This window comes from Periplaneta americana, chromosome 1 (assembly GCF_040183065.1).
Source record: "Periplaneta americana isolate PAMFEO1 chromosome 1, P.americana_PAMFEO1_priV1, whole genome shotgun sequence".
Lineage (NCBI taxonomy): Eukaryota > Metazoa > Arthropoda > Insecta > Blattodea > Blattidae > Periplaneta > Periplaneta americana.
In genome coordinates this window covers 176,737,983-176,753,514 of record NC_091117.1, presented here as the reverse complement: position 1 = coordinate 176,753,514, position 15,532 = coordinate 176,737,983, and the positions used below count along the sequence as shown (strand labels likewise).

Genomic DNA, 15,532 nt, shown 5'->3' with positions numbered 1-15,532 from the left:
ACAGGTCGCAGTGCTGGGCCATAGTGCTCCCCGCCCATAAATTTCATCCCATTTCATACTAAGGCACTTTGCATCAGTGATGGATTTTAGGCGACCAGCGAGAACCGAAAGTTAGTAAAAGCTATGATGCCTGTCTTATACAATCTGTCACCGAGGAATGCTTACATTCCTGTTTACTCGTATCGTCCGAAACATAACTGTCTCAACCAGGGATGGTGGAGTGGAGAGCTAAGGGGTTAGTCTGCATGACTCGATTGAGGTATTAGCGCCCAAGCCTTGTATAGACATTATTCCTTATTTTTCAAGAATTTCTTCTCCTAGCATATAAATCTCTTACATCATATTCTACAAAGAAGCAGACTCATCTCTTTTTGTTTGTTGACGTACCTCCGAAAACGTCAGTACCGTCTGATAACAGTACAAGTCAACCCTTTCGTCAAATTTATCCATTTCTCTCGCTTCTTCAGGGCATACTCTGTAACGTGGACGTCAACGAGTGCGCACATTTCGCTGGGACAGACATTGGCTGTCAGAATGGAGCAACTTGCATTAATAAACCTGGCACTTACGAGTAAGTAATTCTATGTTCTTGTATTTAGAAATCTAGTTCATTCTTTACAAAATATTGAACCACATTCTAAGCCATATGTTAACCCACATTTACTCACTGATTAACTTGCAACTTTTTTACTGTGTTAATTCTCCATACTATTTCAATGTCGTGTTGGTTTAAACTGAACACGTGTTCAACCAACATGACTGGCTGTTCAAGTGTAATATAACTTCTTGCGAAATGTCGCGAAAGGAAGAGTCTCAGTTGGTAGAAGAACAAAAGGGTAAATCATAGGCATAATGGTTAACACACAAAAATCCATAAAATTCAGACATAGTTAAAATCTGACACAAAAATAAACTTGGGAACTTCTTTTAACACACTGTTTTGAATGTTTATTTTCTCCTGAACATTATAGTCACACAACAGAACAATTTGTGACTCCAACAATAAAACGATTTAGGCAATAATATATAATAATTAACCCATCAAACAAAATACGCTATTTTGAGTCTTTGAGGAATAATTGAACGATAATGGAGTAATAGGAAATAAGAAAGAGACTCGAAACCATTTTTTTTTTCACGTGGAAGCTACTGCATATACATTCTGCAACACAAAAAACACACTGTGAGTGTTGTTATGAGAGAATGAATTATGCATTTCTGGACATATGTTGATATGAACATTTTTGTTCCTTTTCCTGTTAGGAATCACCTTTTGAAGTTTGTCCTTATAGTTTCCGTTCACCCTATATAAAAATGAACAAGCTTTGAATTATTGATGTTTTCGACCCACTGTTCTGCATGGAATGACCCAGCTGTATGTGGTTTATTATTGTGTCGATTCTGAACAGCCCTGCCATCCCAACTCACTTGTGTGGCATTTGTTGCAGGTGTATGTGCAGCAGTGATTGGTTCGGCGTACACTGCACACAGCGCTCAGACGACTGCATGAGTGCGCCTTCTGACGAGCTGTGCGGTCACGGCACGTGCGTCAGCGTGAAGAGCACGGGTTCCAGGGGCTACAAGTGCATCTGCGATCAGGTGATTTGCACATGTTTTCACATTATTATTATTATTATTATTATTATTATTATTATTATTATTATTATTATTATTATTATTATTGTGGCTGTTATTAAAACTCTAATAGTGGTAGTAGTAGTAGTAGTAATAATAATAATCAGATAATCATTACCTTGACCACTATCAGTATATAACAGCAACATCACAATCTCCAATACAATCACCATAGTGTTCACCACCACTACCAATCCAATACCGTAACCCAATCACCACAGCTACCTCCGTCATCATCTCCATTAATCTCACCATCATTACCGTCTCTACCATTTCAATCATCGCCACAATCATCGTCATTATCAATAGAACCATCATTATTATAACCAAATCACCACCATCATTCCATCATCATTATCATCATCATTATCACTATCGCCGCCATTATAATCTCCACTGCTGGATCTTATTTCAAGAGATAGGTGATCTTCAGGCTAGGAGATCACTTATACTGTATGTTAAGGGCGTCCCCATTTCAGAGCCAGTGAAGCGGACAGACGCATGATAAAACTGTTTTATAGAAACTAGAAGATCGAAATACAAATTCTGTCAGCTACTAACAAGAGAAACAAATTATGAACGATCACAGAGCACTGCTCTTCTGCAGTATAATCGCCAAAGAAAACGGCCATAAATTTAACTGTATTTATTGAAGTACGTTCTTTCTGTCATCTGTTTGTGTCTTCCTTAGAGATTTCTTCATATGCAGAATTTATATCAGACTGCTTTTACTTCTTGAGGATAGGCAAAATACCGATTTGCATTTTATACTATACATCCGCGCAGAATGAATAGCCAAATCCACCGCTGATGAGGAACGGTTAACATGGCTTGCGTTCAAATCCTGGTTGAGACAAGTTATCTGGTTGGGTTTTTTCGAGGTTTTCCTTCAACCAATCAAATCAGAACTTCTGTGTAACGTTCGGTGTTGAACCTAGGACTCATTTCGCCATCATAATTATACTTCCTCTCTTTCATCATCATCATCGTCATCATCATCTCTTGTTTCTTTCCCACATGTAGAGTCGACTGCGGGCCCCACCGAACTTGGACCCCATTGTTTGTAGTCATTAGTTGCTGGTGGTAGTGCTATGTACTGTATCTTGAACTTACCCCTGAGTTCATGGTAGCTCTTGGAATCGTGGTTGAGGGACCGCGATGATGCCTACGCGGGAAGGTAAAGGGATTCTGCAAACTGCTGGGGAGTTCACTGGCGACCCGCAGGGGGACCTGTAGCGCGGAGTGTCTTATGGCATGCACACCATTCATTCCGGGTAGTACTATGAGTCCATCCAAGCGGCCTACGTACGAGGGCAGTCTCCAACCCGTGTCCCATGCCTCAAGTGGGACTAATAGGTAGATAGAATGGAATGATCATTCATAATGATAGGCATTCACCCTTAATAGGCAGATCAAATATGTTTAATGTGGAAGTTCAGACTGCATTGCACTCTGCTTTGTCTTTCGTGAGTTCCTAAATAATAGGTCTAATCATAATAGACTATTGCACTATAATATAGGCTACCTCTATTCCTGTGGTAGGCATTTTTATACCTTCAGCAGTTCTACAGTGATCGCAACAAATTCACCTAGCTCACGCTAGATTGTCTCAAATCCTCCTTGCTACTGCTTAATGGTTGCTCGTATATACAACAATACAAAAGTACAAACTCATTATTGTATTTAATTTATTTCTACCATAAAACTTAGCTCCACTGTGTAATAGGCCACGTCGACACAAACATAAATAAGACAGGAACAAATACCTTATCTTGCAATTTTCCCCAAATTTCTAATGGTCAAATGTTATTTTCGTGGATAACGCTTATGTATACAAGGGTTTAAACTCAGACTGTAACTCCCACATATCCTCGTCGAACATCCCGTACTTCCAAATTGCACTTTCGTCTCTCTAAGCACCACGCACGTAGGTTTGCTAGGATTTAATTCAACGCCGGATACCGGGTGGGTCGCGCAGCTCGCTTTGAAAACCAGAGCCTGCTTGACGAACGGAATGTAAGCTTCACCTGCTTATCTTATTTTACAATGAGAAACAGATACGTATTGTAACATCAGTTCTAACTGGGACTCTGCACAGAGAACTCACAGTACAGTACTTGAAGACAAATCAGCTACAGTCATTTTCTTCGCAGCTCTTACGCTGAAGCCAAGAAATCCGACCATTTCAGGGAAGGGTACACGTCGCACACATCACATCATTGCTGTGTTCTTAACATGGATAAAAAGTAACTATTACCCTATTTCATTTGTGGATATTGTCTCTAATATCTCCATAACTAATCATCATACCATGACGGTTTCTATTTCGAATTGCAACCCTACAATATCCCCTATCACGCCCCGGGTCTTCGAAGATGGCATTTATTTTTATTTTTTAAGTAGGTCATTTTACGACGCTTTATCAACATCTTAGGTTATTTAGCGTCTCGATGCGATGAAGGTGATAATGCCAGTGAAATGAGTCCGGGGTCCAGCACCGATAGTTATCCAGCATTTGCTCATATTGGGTTGAGGGAAAAACCCGGAAAAACCTCAACCAGGTAACTTGCCCCGATCGGGAATCGAACCCGGGCTACCTGGTTTCGCGGCCAGACGCGCTAGCCGTTACTCCACAGGTGTGGACAAGATGGCATTTATTATTCACCCTGAATATTCATATCTAATTAAAATGAAGAGAGCAGATTTTTTCAGAAGAAGAGAATTAAATTGTAATTAAATGAACTTTAAAAATTAACACGTAACCTTTCATATACCAATACACACAATGTAAATTTTCATAATGCCTCTGCACATTTCTTATTATTGCAAGCTATTAACACTTTCTGACATATCAGAAATCCAATGTTCTTCTTATTAAGCCACGGCTGCCGCTGCGCTGGTTACAGCACTAATGAGTACATTGAAACATGTGAACAAACTCCTTCCGGTACAGGTGAACTAGAGAGTGGGGCTGAGAAGTCGCGTTCTACAAGTTCTAAATTTTCCGACCTCTGCTCATGTTCCATGACTGCTCAGGGCTGGACCACTCACGGAGGCGTAGGCCCTTGCATATGGGACGTGGACGAGTGCAGCAGCAACACGAGGCCCGCCTGCTCCGTTAACCCTCCTGTGCAGTGTATCAACGTGCCTGGGTCGTTCTACTGCGGGGCCTGTCCTCAAGGTATGGTGAAACATATGATTTTTGTTATATAAACCACTCCCCATTATCATTTCACATATTATTGATTGTATGCAGACTATAAGTCAGTGTACTAGTTCTTGGGTGATGCAATGAATTATTAAATTTTTTTTTGTTTCAAATTCAAATTTAATCACAATTTGCATTTGAAATGAATACATATGAATAGATATCCGAAATGAGCATATGCTCGTGCTCGGGTACAGTCCAGTAGTCTACATAAATTTTACAGAGATCAATAATTATGTTGATGATAGAAATAATAGTAACAATAATAATAATAATAATAATAATAATAATAATAATAATAATAATAATAATAGAATAACCGTGACGAAGATGATACAAACAGAGTAATACAAATTAATTCATTAATAATAATAATAATAATAATAATAATAATAATAATAATAATAATAATACTTACTTACTGGATTTTAAGGAACCCGGAGGTTCATTGCCGCCCTCACATAAGCCCGCCATTGGTCCCTATCCTGAGCAAAATTAATCCATTCTCTATCATCATATCCCACCTCCCTTAAATCCATTTTAATATTATCTTCCCACCTATGTCTCGGCCTCCCCAAAGGTCTTTTTCCCTCCGGCCTCCCAACTAACACTCTATATGCATTTCTGGATTCGCCCATACGTGCTACATGTCCTGCCCATCTCGAACGTCTGGATTTTATGTTCCTAATTATGTCAGGTGAAGAATACAATGCGTGCAGCTCTGTGTTGTGTAACTTTCTCCATTCTCCTGTAACTTCATCCCTCTTAACCCCAAATATTTTCCTAAGAACCTTATTCTCAAACACCCTTAATCTCTTTTCCTCTCTCAAAGTGAGAGTCCAAGTTTCACAACCATACAGAACAACCGGTAATATAAATGTTTTATAAATTCTAACTTTCAGACTTTTTGACAGAAGACTAGATGACAAAAGCTTCTCAACCGAATAATGACACGCATACACTGATTTTACAAATTCGCACGTACTAATTTATCCCTTCATTAACAGTGTCATTTGTTCCGCAATAAACTGTTTCTTTTTCTTTCTATTTTAGTATGCTTTCCTAAACTTCTACATTGATTGAAAATCATACAATAAAGTTAAAAACAGGAATTGAGGCGAGGATGGAAGGATTCACATGCTTTGGTAGTTCTGTTTGAAGAGGCAGAAATTTCACACCACAGAGGAACAGGGAATGTGGCATCTGGAGCAATGTATGTTTCGAACACATAATCCGTGAGCTCTTCAATTTTTTCTTTGCCAGCTGGTACGATCGACATGAATTAATTTATAAAAACACACATGTTGACGTACAGCAAGTCCATCGTTGACGCCCGTTACTCAAAGTCTTATGCAATCGGAACTTGTAACCATTTACCATAACACTGGCTTGTTTCTCTCACTTGTCATCACTTCCATCTTCGTAGTACAATACCTTCCTTCTCTGCGGCGTAACTAAGACTAATTTGCAAATGGTCTTACAGGAAGCACAATGACGTCAGAGGGATTTCTGCCGGATTATATTGAAAGCACAATATGTTGATTTTTATACAGTATCTGAATACACGTTTATAAATAATTGCGTAATTTGTTCATTTCATTAAGATATTCAAATATTTAGCTAATACATTTAGGGGAGAGTCGGGTAGTATCGGACATCGGGTAATATCGGACAGTGCGTTTCTTTCATCTACCGCACGATGATAGTACCTGATTGACATGGTTACGTTTCCGTGATGTCGCATAGAGAAACGTAACCATGTCATTCAGGTACTACCATATGGTGGTAGATGAAAGAAACGCACTGTCCGATACTACCCGATGTCCGATACTACCCGACTCTCCCCTAATTTTTTTCTTTAAATATTAATGCATTTCTATTTCTAAAAAAAAAATAGTCAAAAATAGCCTAACTGACACAGGTAGCACAACTCGAGATTGATACTTCGAAAACCCAGGACTCAATTTACCTAGATTACCGATCACATAAGGTTCGGAAATTGACCGGGACCCGATTTACCTAGACCCAGTAATGTTTGTAGTATCTTGCACAACAAAAGGATGAAATGTCCTAACTGCAAAAATTTTCGGTACCTGTACATACATACACGTTGGCATGAAGTTAATGTTTGGGGTTCCTCTGTGCTTATACTTATGTCCGTGACTGTATATGTTTCTGTTTTGCAAGATCTTGTACTCAAGAACAAAATATACGTTAACTGTCCATTTTTGTGAACATAATAATAATAATAATAATAATAATAACAATAATATAGTTAAACTAAATGCCCATTTTTGTAGATACGAGATACGAGGTATCAATTCTTAGCTATCGATATGTTGTATGATCTGAAGGTTCACCTACGCTGTTAAGCCTTGGTTTTTCTGAACCGACGCATGCGACGTGCGAGGTGCGAGGTGCGAGGCCCGCCTCGCACAAATCCGGACTACACGAGAGATAGTGAGTGGTTTCTGTAACTGCGAGATACAAGGTCTCCGCACCTCGCAGCCATAGAAACTATTCGCTATCTCTCGTGTAGTCCGGATTTGTGCGAGGCGGGCCTCGCACCTCGCACGTCGGTTCAGAAAAATCAAGGCTTTAGGCTCGTTATGCCTGTTTATTTCAATGGCCCATTTATTTGGCGCAATCAGGAATAACGGACCCTGATTATGTAACCTGTACACAGTTTCGAGATGAGTTCAAGCGCAAAAGAAAAGAGATAGTGTTTCGTGTTGTGTTATATGGTTCAAGAACTGCATGAAACCTTTTATGATTACAGGATATACAGGCAATGGCTTCTACTGCTCCGACATTGATGAGTGTCAGAATAACAACGGGGGCTGTAGCACCTCTCCTTTGGTGCAGTGCATCAACACTCAGGTGAGAATATGGACACTGTGACAAAATTTTGCATGATTATTATGTTGCCGTATGGAGAATTATCTGCATTTTTTCAAAACTCTTTCCCTATACCATCAACAAGAGAGGATAAACAACTATACTATATCAGACGAAAGAATAAAGTGAAATAAACCATTGATCAGGGATGCGCAACCGTAGTTTTAAGAGGGGAGGGTGGGTTTACATCTTTCCACTAGCTGCGACGTTCTATTGTGATCGTGTATTTACAAACATGGGCTATGTCTACTGAGTTTCAGTGGTGGCTTGAATGCACTATGATATTCTTTAACGAAATTTAATCCAATTATCTCAATATGAACGCTGAACATTGTAGATTTCGTGCTGTTTGTACTTCACATTTCTCTTAGTGACTTTTCTGGCAACTCTTATTTTGAACAAGTTTATCTATATTTGGCACAAATGAAGACGTACAAAGTCTTAGAAAATATACCAAGTGATCGTCGCGTGTCCTATTTCGATACCGACTTTCAATGTAACTCATTTTAGAAAAGATTTGCTTGCAAATGTATGTAGATCCGAAGATTGCTATTATATTAGGAAACATGTTGTGGTTGTTTTCTAATGCCAGGTGCTTGACAATAAAGTCATTTGACCTCTTGCACTCCAATATTTTTCAAAGATATTATCATGACCAGCCACTGAAGCACAGATTTTGAGGTGTTCCGAATCCATTTCTTGGTTTGAGTTGCACAATGGGCAGTTAGGGGACTGATATATTCCAATTCTATGCAGGTGTTTGGCCAAACAATCATGGCCTGTTGCCAATCTAAATGCAGCTACAGACAATTTTCGTGGTAAATCGGGAATTAACTGTGGATTATGATGCAGAGAGTTCCATTTTTTCCCTTGGGATTGTGTTATCAAATTTTGTTTGTTGAAGTCTAAGTATGTAGATTTAATAAATCTTTTCACAGAGTAATACGTAGATTTAGTAACAGGTCTGTAAGTAGCAGTGCTGCCCTTCTTTGCTAAAGCATCCGCATTCTCGTTTCCCAGGATTCCACTATGGGATGGTATCCATTGGAATACAATTATTTTATTGGGTGATATTAATTGAGAGAGCATATTAGTTATTTCTGCATATATGGAAACATGCAAATAGGTCTAGTGTAGTACATAAGACGTCTATAGTTTCTTCGGGTTCGTACAGGGAAATGAAAAAAAAAGTAGTAAATGAAGCTGTATAATAAATATTTGTTCGTTCTATTTTTATGCAAATAATTATGAGCATTTTCAATAAGGGTACAGGTGATGTCATTGCAGTGTTCCCGGAATGTTGAGAACAAATCTGCAATGCTTGGCAAAAGTGGCATAAGTCAGTTTCCACAAACGTTTTTTATTAATTTATTGACAACTTACGGAACATCTGCTCGCTTGGGAAAAGAGATATAAGTTAAGTATTTCTCCCATCACAATAATTCATACAGAAGAAACTCAAATCGACATAAACCAGTGTGAAGACAGTTTTTTTCCCCTTCTCCTGTAAAATTAACATTTTTGACTTGTGCCACTTTTCCCGAGTACTACAGAAATGATCCACCGCTGGGAGAAAATGAAGAAATATGGACCTCAAATTAGGTTACACTTCCATACATTATTTATTTATATTGACATACAGACATTTTATGCTTGTCTATTTATAATCCCTATATTCGTTTATTATTTTGTTTCTAGTACATGGTTTCCAATTTTTAATTATTAGGCCTAGTGTATGTGTGAAGTGTGTTGTAAACTTCACTTGCCTGGCAGAGAATGTTACAGTTCAATTTATGCCAGTCCAGTTGAACGATTAAACGTTGATTTACTGAACATATCATATTAATTTTTCTCCAAAAAGAATAACTTTATTGTGTACTTACGCTCAATACAACTCTACTCAAACTAAACATAAATAATTGAAATATAAAGCATGTATTTTGGAAGCCATTCAGTGACAATCCCGACGTCATCAGAAGAGTTAGTTAGTGGGGTTTAAAAAGGGCGCGTCAGCTACTATGGCTATTTGCGCCCTTCTCTAAAATCCTTCACTAAACAGAAACACAATACAAAAATCAGAATACTTAAATGAACTAAAAAGCGTTGTCACGGTTGAAACGAGGTTCATAAATGCAGTTTCAACAAGGTGATGCATAAAAATCATAAAAGTAAGCAGTTCTCAGACGCTAGCTAGTATTTAAAAAGAAACAATACAATAATAAAACCAATGCCACCAGAAATAAATTATCTGGCGCATTTCTAAAATGCTCGGATGTAAAAGGCCCAAATGTCAAGTTTGTTAAACACATATATTAAACAACAAATGTAACCTCCGGATGTAAAGGGTCCTGAGGATAAGTAAAACGGGTCAATATAAAACTAAATCACCCTGTCAAGTCCCGTATTAGATAAAATTCTCAGAACTGCATTTGTACAGTCATCAGAAGAGGTTTACAATCTAAAAGCAGTACGTATTTTCCTTTTTATTTCCTCATTGGTGGTCCAGGAGGGTAATTTTCAGGAATTCGGCAAACTAGAGAGGTATCATGTTAGTCAAAGTGTTGCGTAATCTCTTGTGGCTCATATCTAGGATTTTATACATTTCTAGAAAACCTAGATCAACATGCAGGACGTTATTTTGCGTGTTTCTGTTAGCAGTCTACTTTCTTGTCAAATATCGTAAAAATATCCAGAAACTTGATCAAACTAAGATTGGCATTGTGCGAGCAGAAGTCCTGATGGGAATTTGATTCTCTTACAGGGTTCTCGAATATGTGGACAGTGTCCTCCTGGATATCAGGGTGATGGACGGATCTGCAACTTCCTTGGAACCTGTGCAGTCAACAATGGTGGCTGCCATCCTTTGGCACGCTGCCTTGATAACCCACGTGAGTGCTGATTCTTCCATCTTATTGCTATAGGAATCTGGCGACATTCAAAGGATTCCGTAACTGGTGTTAGTCCTATGTTTAATATTTTATAATGTACCATAAAGACATTTTAAATCATTTTATATATTCGACAGAATACGTACTCATTGGAATTCCTTTCGAGAAAACTATAGGGGAAACTCGGCTAATTCCGCAATATTAAGAAGTAAATCTATGATATTTTTATCAAAATGTTCATTGAAAAATATTATCAAAGTATGTAGACATGGACGAAACCTTTCATTACCAAATGAGATAAAGAGACCTATTAAAATGCAAATATATTTAGTTGTGCATACATTACAGTTGAAAAATAACAACTCGGGTAATTCCGCAACAGTGCGGATAAATCCGCAATAGGACTTGGTTAATTCCGCAGTCGTAATTAATTATGAAATACATCATGAAAGTAACATAAAAGGAACAATTTATATGTAACAATGCTCACTTTCTTCACAGCTGTGTAGCAAAACACGAAAAACAGCCAACTTTCGATGTTTCACTGTATTGCCGACAGATTTGTCGACTAATATCATTGACTTTTTTTCTATAGCACTGCAGAGGACATGCCTCCTGTTGACAGCCTCTCAAAACTTACGTTCACGCTATTGTAAAGCCGCAGTAAAATCATATATGCGCAACTGCGGAATTACCCTTACTTCGGAATTAGCCGAGTTTTTCCTATCGTAGCTTCGAAACGTTAAATATTTCATCCATGTACAGTACTATACAAAAAAAAAAAAACAAAATGCGAGGGTCATATTGAAAGTCATGAGCAACCCATTGTTATAAATCTTAATTTTTGTTTGTTATACAAACCAGGTACATCATCTTAATCTACAGACTTTTATGTCACTTTTCAACATAGTCTCCATTTCTTTGCACATATTTTTCCCGCCGTTCTGTAAGTTTGAAAATGTCCTTTCTGTAGAAGTCCGTTTCATCTCTCCGAGCACACTGACGTACTGCTTTCCGCATGTCCTCCTCTCGTAGCGTTGGTCTCGCAGCTGCTCCTTTGCAGAACCGAAAAGATGGTAGTCGAAGGGTTCCAAGTCGGGACTGTAGGGAGATTGCGGAAAAGTTTCCCGCCCAAATGTTGTGATTTTCTCCACGGTGACACAGTGTGAGGTCACCTGTTATCGTGTTGCAGGATGATCTTCCTTCCAGGACATTTCTCGCACAATGCACAACGGAGCTTCAAAACTGTCTGAATATAGCGGACAGCATTTATGGTCTGTCCAGGTTCAAGAAATTCAACCAAAATGCCTCCCAGAACTCATTAACTCTTTCCTTGTTGCGTTCCGTGGAGGCAGTTCGAGGGCGACAGCTACGATGCTCGTGTTTCCATCTTTAGAATGTTTCACTCATCTCCTAACACTGCTGGCGTCCATGCAGACATCTCCGTATTCGCGCTGAAGACAATTTCAGAAGCAGATTTGTCTTCTTTAACAAGGAATTTAATGACAGCACGCTGTCGAAACGAACCATCGTTGTCGAACATTTTGCAAACATTGCCTATAGTCACATGATAGAAGTTAATGACGTCACAATATGTCAAGATATAGTGTAAAGTCTATAGATTATGATCATATAATCGTTTTTGTTACATTGTTGAAATTGAAATTATAGCAATGTGTTGCTCATGACTTTCAGTACGATCCTCTGTATCTCGTACCAGTTGGAAACTTTGTGTTGTAGGTAGGCATATTAGGTATTTGGAAATCCATGATTAATAACGTAACATTTTTGTTCTGTGTCCAGGGATTAGTCAATCATACGTGGAGTGCATCTGTCCCAGTGGATATGTAGGGTCTGGTTTTGGCTCTGCTGGCTGCGTTCCCTCGTCTAGCGGCAGTGGAAGTAGCAGTGGAGGAGGACAAGTAGATCCTTGCAGCCGCATCCATTGTGTGTATGGTCATTGCATGGCGACCTTCAATGGAACAGCCGTGTGCCTCTGCCAACCTGGATACATAGGCAAGTCTGTAATATAATTCAAGGCATATGGACCATAGACAAATAACATACAGGGTGTTTAGAAATAACACTGACAACGCTTAGTATGATGGGCGAGACGGTAAACTAATCATTTTTCAAGAGGGAATCCATGTCCAGAAATTCATGGTTTGGGAGCTGTGGGGCGTTGAAGTTTCATCGGATTGTTTTTGGTGTCCTAATTACGTATTTGTATTTATTGAACTCATTAGCCATCAGCGTAAGGTGGATGGACGAGCTGCGCCTTAACTTTCTTGCGCTACATCCTTCATAGTCCATAGTTCGCAACCTAATAGGGTAGTTTGTGTTGTGTACCAGTGCAGTAACGTTGTTGACAGCATTACGACACGCACCAGTACACAAGTATTTACTACCCAACAGACTAACAGGACCGAGGTATCTCATTTTTCTCAGATAATAAACGTCATTGGTAATTTCTTATCTAACTTCTCTTATCAACTACAGGAGTACTCAGAGACTACAAAGTAAAGGTACTAATGACAAAGCGAGATTGTAGTAGCCTAATTCTGGAATAACAATGAAGGATAAGTAAATGTATTCAAGGAGAATCTTTCCAAGAATTTCCTCATTCATCAAGAATCTCATTGCAACTAACCAAAATCGAACCCCGATCTCTTTTAGTGAGAAGCAGTTAGGTAATGTATTCAGGGAGAATCCAAGAATTTCCTCATTCATCAAGAATCTCATTGCAACTACCCAAAATCGAACCCCGTTCTCTTTTAGTGAGAAGCAGTTAGGTAATGTATTCAGGGAGAATCTTTCCAAGAATTTCCTCATTCATCAAGAATCTCATTGTAACTACCCAAAATCGAACCCCGATCTCTTTTAGTGAGAAGCAGTTAGGTAATGTATCCATGGAGAATCTTTCCAAGAATTTCCTCATTCATCAAGAATCTCATTGCAACTACCCAAAATCGAACCCCGATCTCTTTTAGTGAGAAGCAGTTAGGTAATGTATTCATGGAGGATCTTTCCAAGAATTTCCTCATTCATCAAGAATCTCATTGCAACTACCCAAAATCGAACCCCGTTCTCTTTTAGTGAGAAACAGTTAGGTAATGTATTCAGGGAGAATCTTTCCAAGAATTTCCTCATTCATCAAAATCTCATTGCAACTACCCAAAATCGAACCCCGATCTCTTTTAGTGAGAAGCAGTTAGGTAATTTATTCATGGAGGATCTTTCCAAGAATTTCCTCATTCATCAAGAATCTCATTGCAACTACCCAAAATCGAACCCCGATCTCTTTTAGTGAGAAGCAGTTAGGTAATGTATTCAGGGAGAATCTTTCCAAGAATTTCCTCATTCATCAAAATCTCATTGCAACTACCCAAAATCGAACCCCGATCTCTTTTAGTGAGAAGCAGTTAAGTGACTGAGATGTGACTGGATTCAGTATTTTAGAAATATTTCCAACCGCTTGTTTGAAACTGTACTGGTTACATGATGTTAGTTTCTTGTATTGAGAGTACTGATATTACATGTTCAGCACAAATTTCCTTGACTTCAATTATTCTGCAGGTCCTCTATGCAACGTTCCTGTCGATCCGTGCATAAGCCAACCTTGTCAGAACTCTGGCACATGTGTGCGGGTGCCTGGGTCATCTTCCTACACCTGCACATGCAGAGCAGGCTTCAGAGGTACCAACTGCCAGGAAGAAGAGCAAAGTAAGTTCTACACAGTTACGCTAGTATAATCAGTTGCAGACTTGAGCATCTGTAAATCACAAAATAAAAGAAAACTAATTTCTCAGATTGATTGGTTCTCTTTTACTGGCCAGGCTTTGAAAACTAAGTTAATGAGGTATAATCATCCAAAATCATTGCTCGTAAACTTAAAGGAGTTATGTGCCAAACTAGATGCATATAATTTGAACGGTCGGTCGATGGCTTACAATACAAGTATTTCGGCTTCATTCGGTCATTTGTTTTTCAGAACCGTTTAGCTCACTATCTACAGACCTCTCTATTCTATTTATATTTGAGTGTTTCTTCCGTTTTCTCTTTCTCAATTTATTTATTTTCTTCCTTCCTCACTTCTTCGTCATTCCCTCAATCCTTCATAACTTCTTCTCCTCTTATTTCATTTATTTCCCTCATTTTTACAGGCTGCGGAGGTGTGTTCACCGACTTGTCAGGCACGATTACTTTCCCGCGTTCTGGAAGCGTAGAGTACGGTCATAACATCAACTGTGCCTGGGTCATCATCACCAACACTACGAAAGTGCTGCAACTCAACTTCACCAAGTTTGATCTGGAGCGCTCACCCAACTGCCAGTTAGACTTCTTGCAGGTATTTTACAAAACTTTATTCCAAAGAATAATTTACAGTATACCATTCTTGGTGCAAGAATGCCGTTTGAAAAGTACTAGCCTCTCTGTAGTTCAGTTTGACTTCTTTTTGAGCTCTCTTCTCAGGAAAATATTACGTTGAAATGTTAATACAGGATATTTGAGTGTTGTGCCACCTCTAAGGGTACAAGTGTAACAAATAGGCGGCCTGTCATTCAGAGTAGGGGAGAAGTAGGTACAGTAAGACAGTTAGAACAGTGGGACATTTTTTATTAGATGGTAAATTTTGATGTTGAGATGTTGGTAACAGTGGAGTTGTATGTTGCATGAGTAAAGTAACAGTATTCTCATTCTCGATTTGATTCTAGTTATAAAAGCGAGTGATGAAAAAATAATTCGTAATTTTTCACTCTAGAAGTAAAATTTTGACTTGTGTTTAATGAAAGTTATATTGGATAGGGGAGGATAGGGCAAAGTGGAATGGGTTTTGATATCATCTAATCCTGTCTTTGTGTTTAGTTGTATCACAAAGTTTTTATACACAAACTAAACGTTA

The 15,532-nt window shown here is 38.7% G+C and overlaps 1 protein-coding gene across 1 annotated transcript in view; it reads left to right on the top strand.

Moving 5' to 3' along the window:
- The window catches only part of Cubn (Cubilin), a 300,325-nt gene that overhangs the window by 10,790 nt on the left and 274,003 nt on the right, over window positions 1-15,532 (top strand). Inside the window, exons 7-14 of the mRNA XM_069832790.1 lie at window positions 468-571; window positions 1,449-1,599; window positions 4,672-4,816; window positions 7,623-7,723; window positions 10,503-10,629; window positions 12,433-12,645; window positions 14,206-14,352; window positions 14,793-14,977. Coding sequence (XP_069688891.1) covers window positions 468-571; window positions 1,449-1,599; window positions 4,672-4,816; window positions 7,623-7,723; window positions 10,503-10,629; window positions 12,433-12,645; window positions 14,206-14,352; window positions 14,793-14,977 — 1,173 coding nt within the window. The remainder of the gene's footprint in view (window positions 1-467; window positions 572-1,448; window positions 1,600-4,671; window positions 4,817-7,622; window positions 7,724-10,502; window positions 10,630-12,432; window positions 12,646-14,205; window positions 14,353-14,792; window positions 14,978-15,532) is intronic.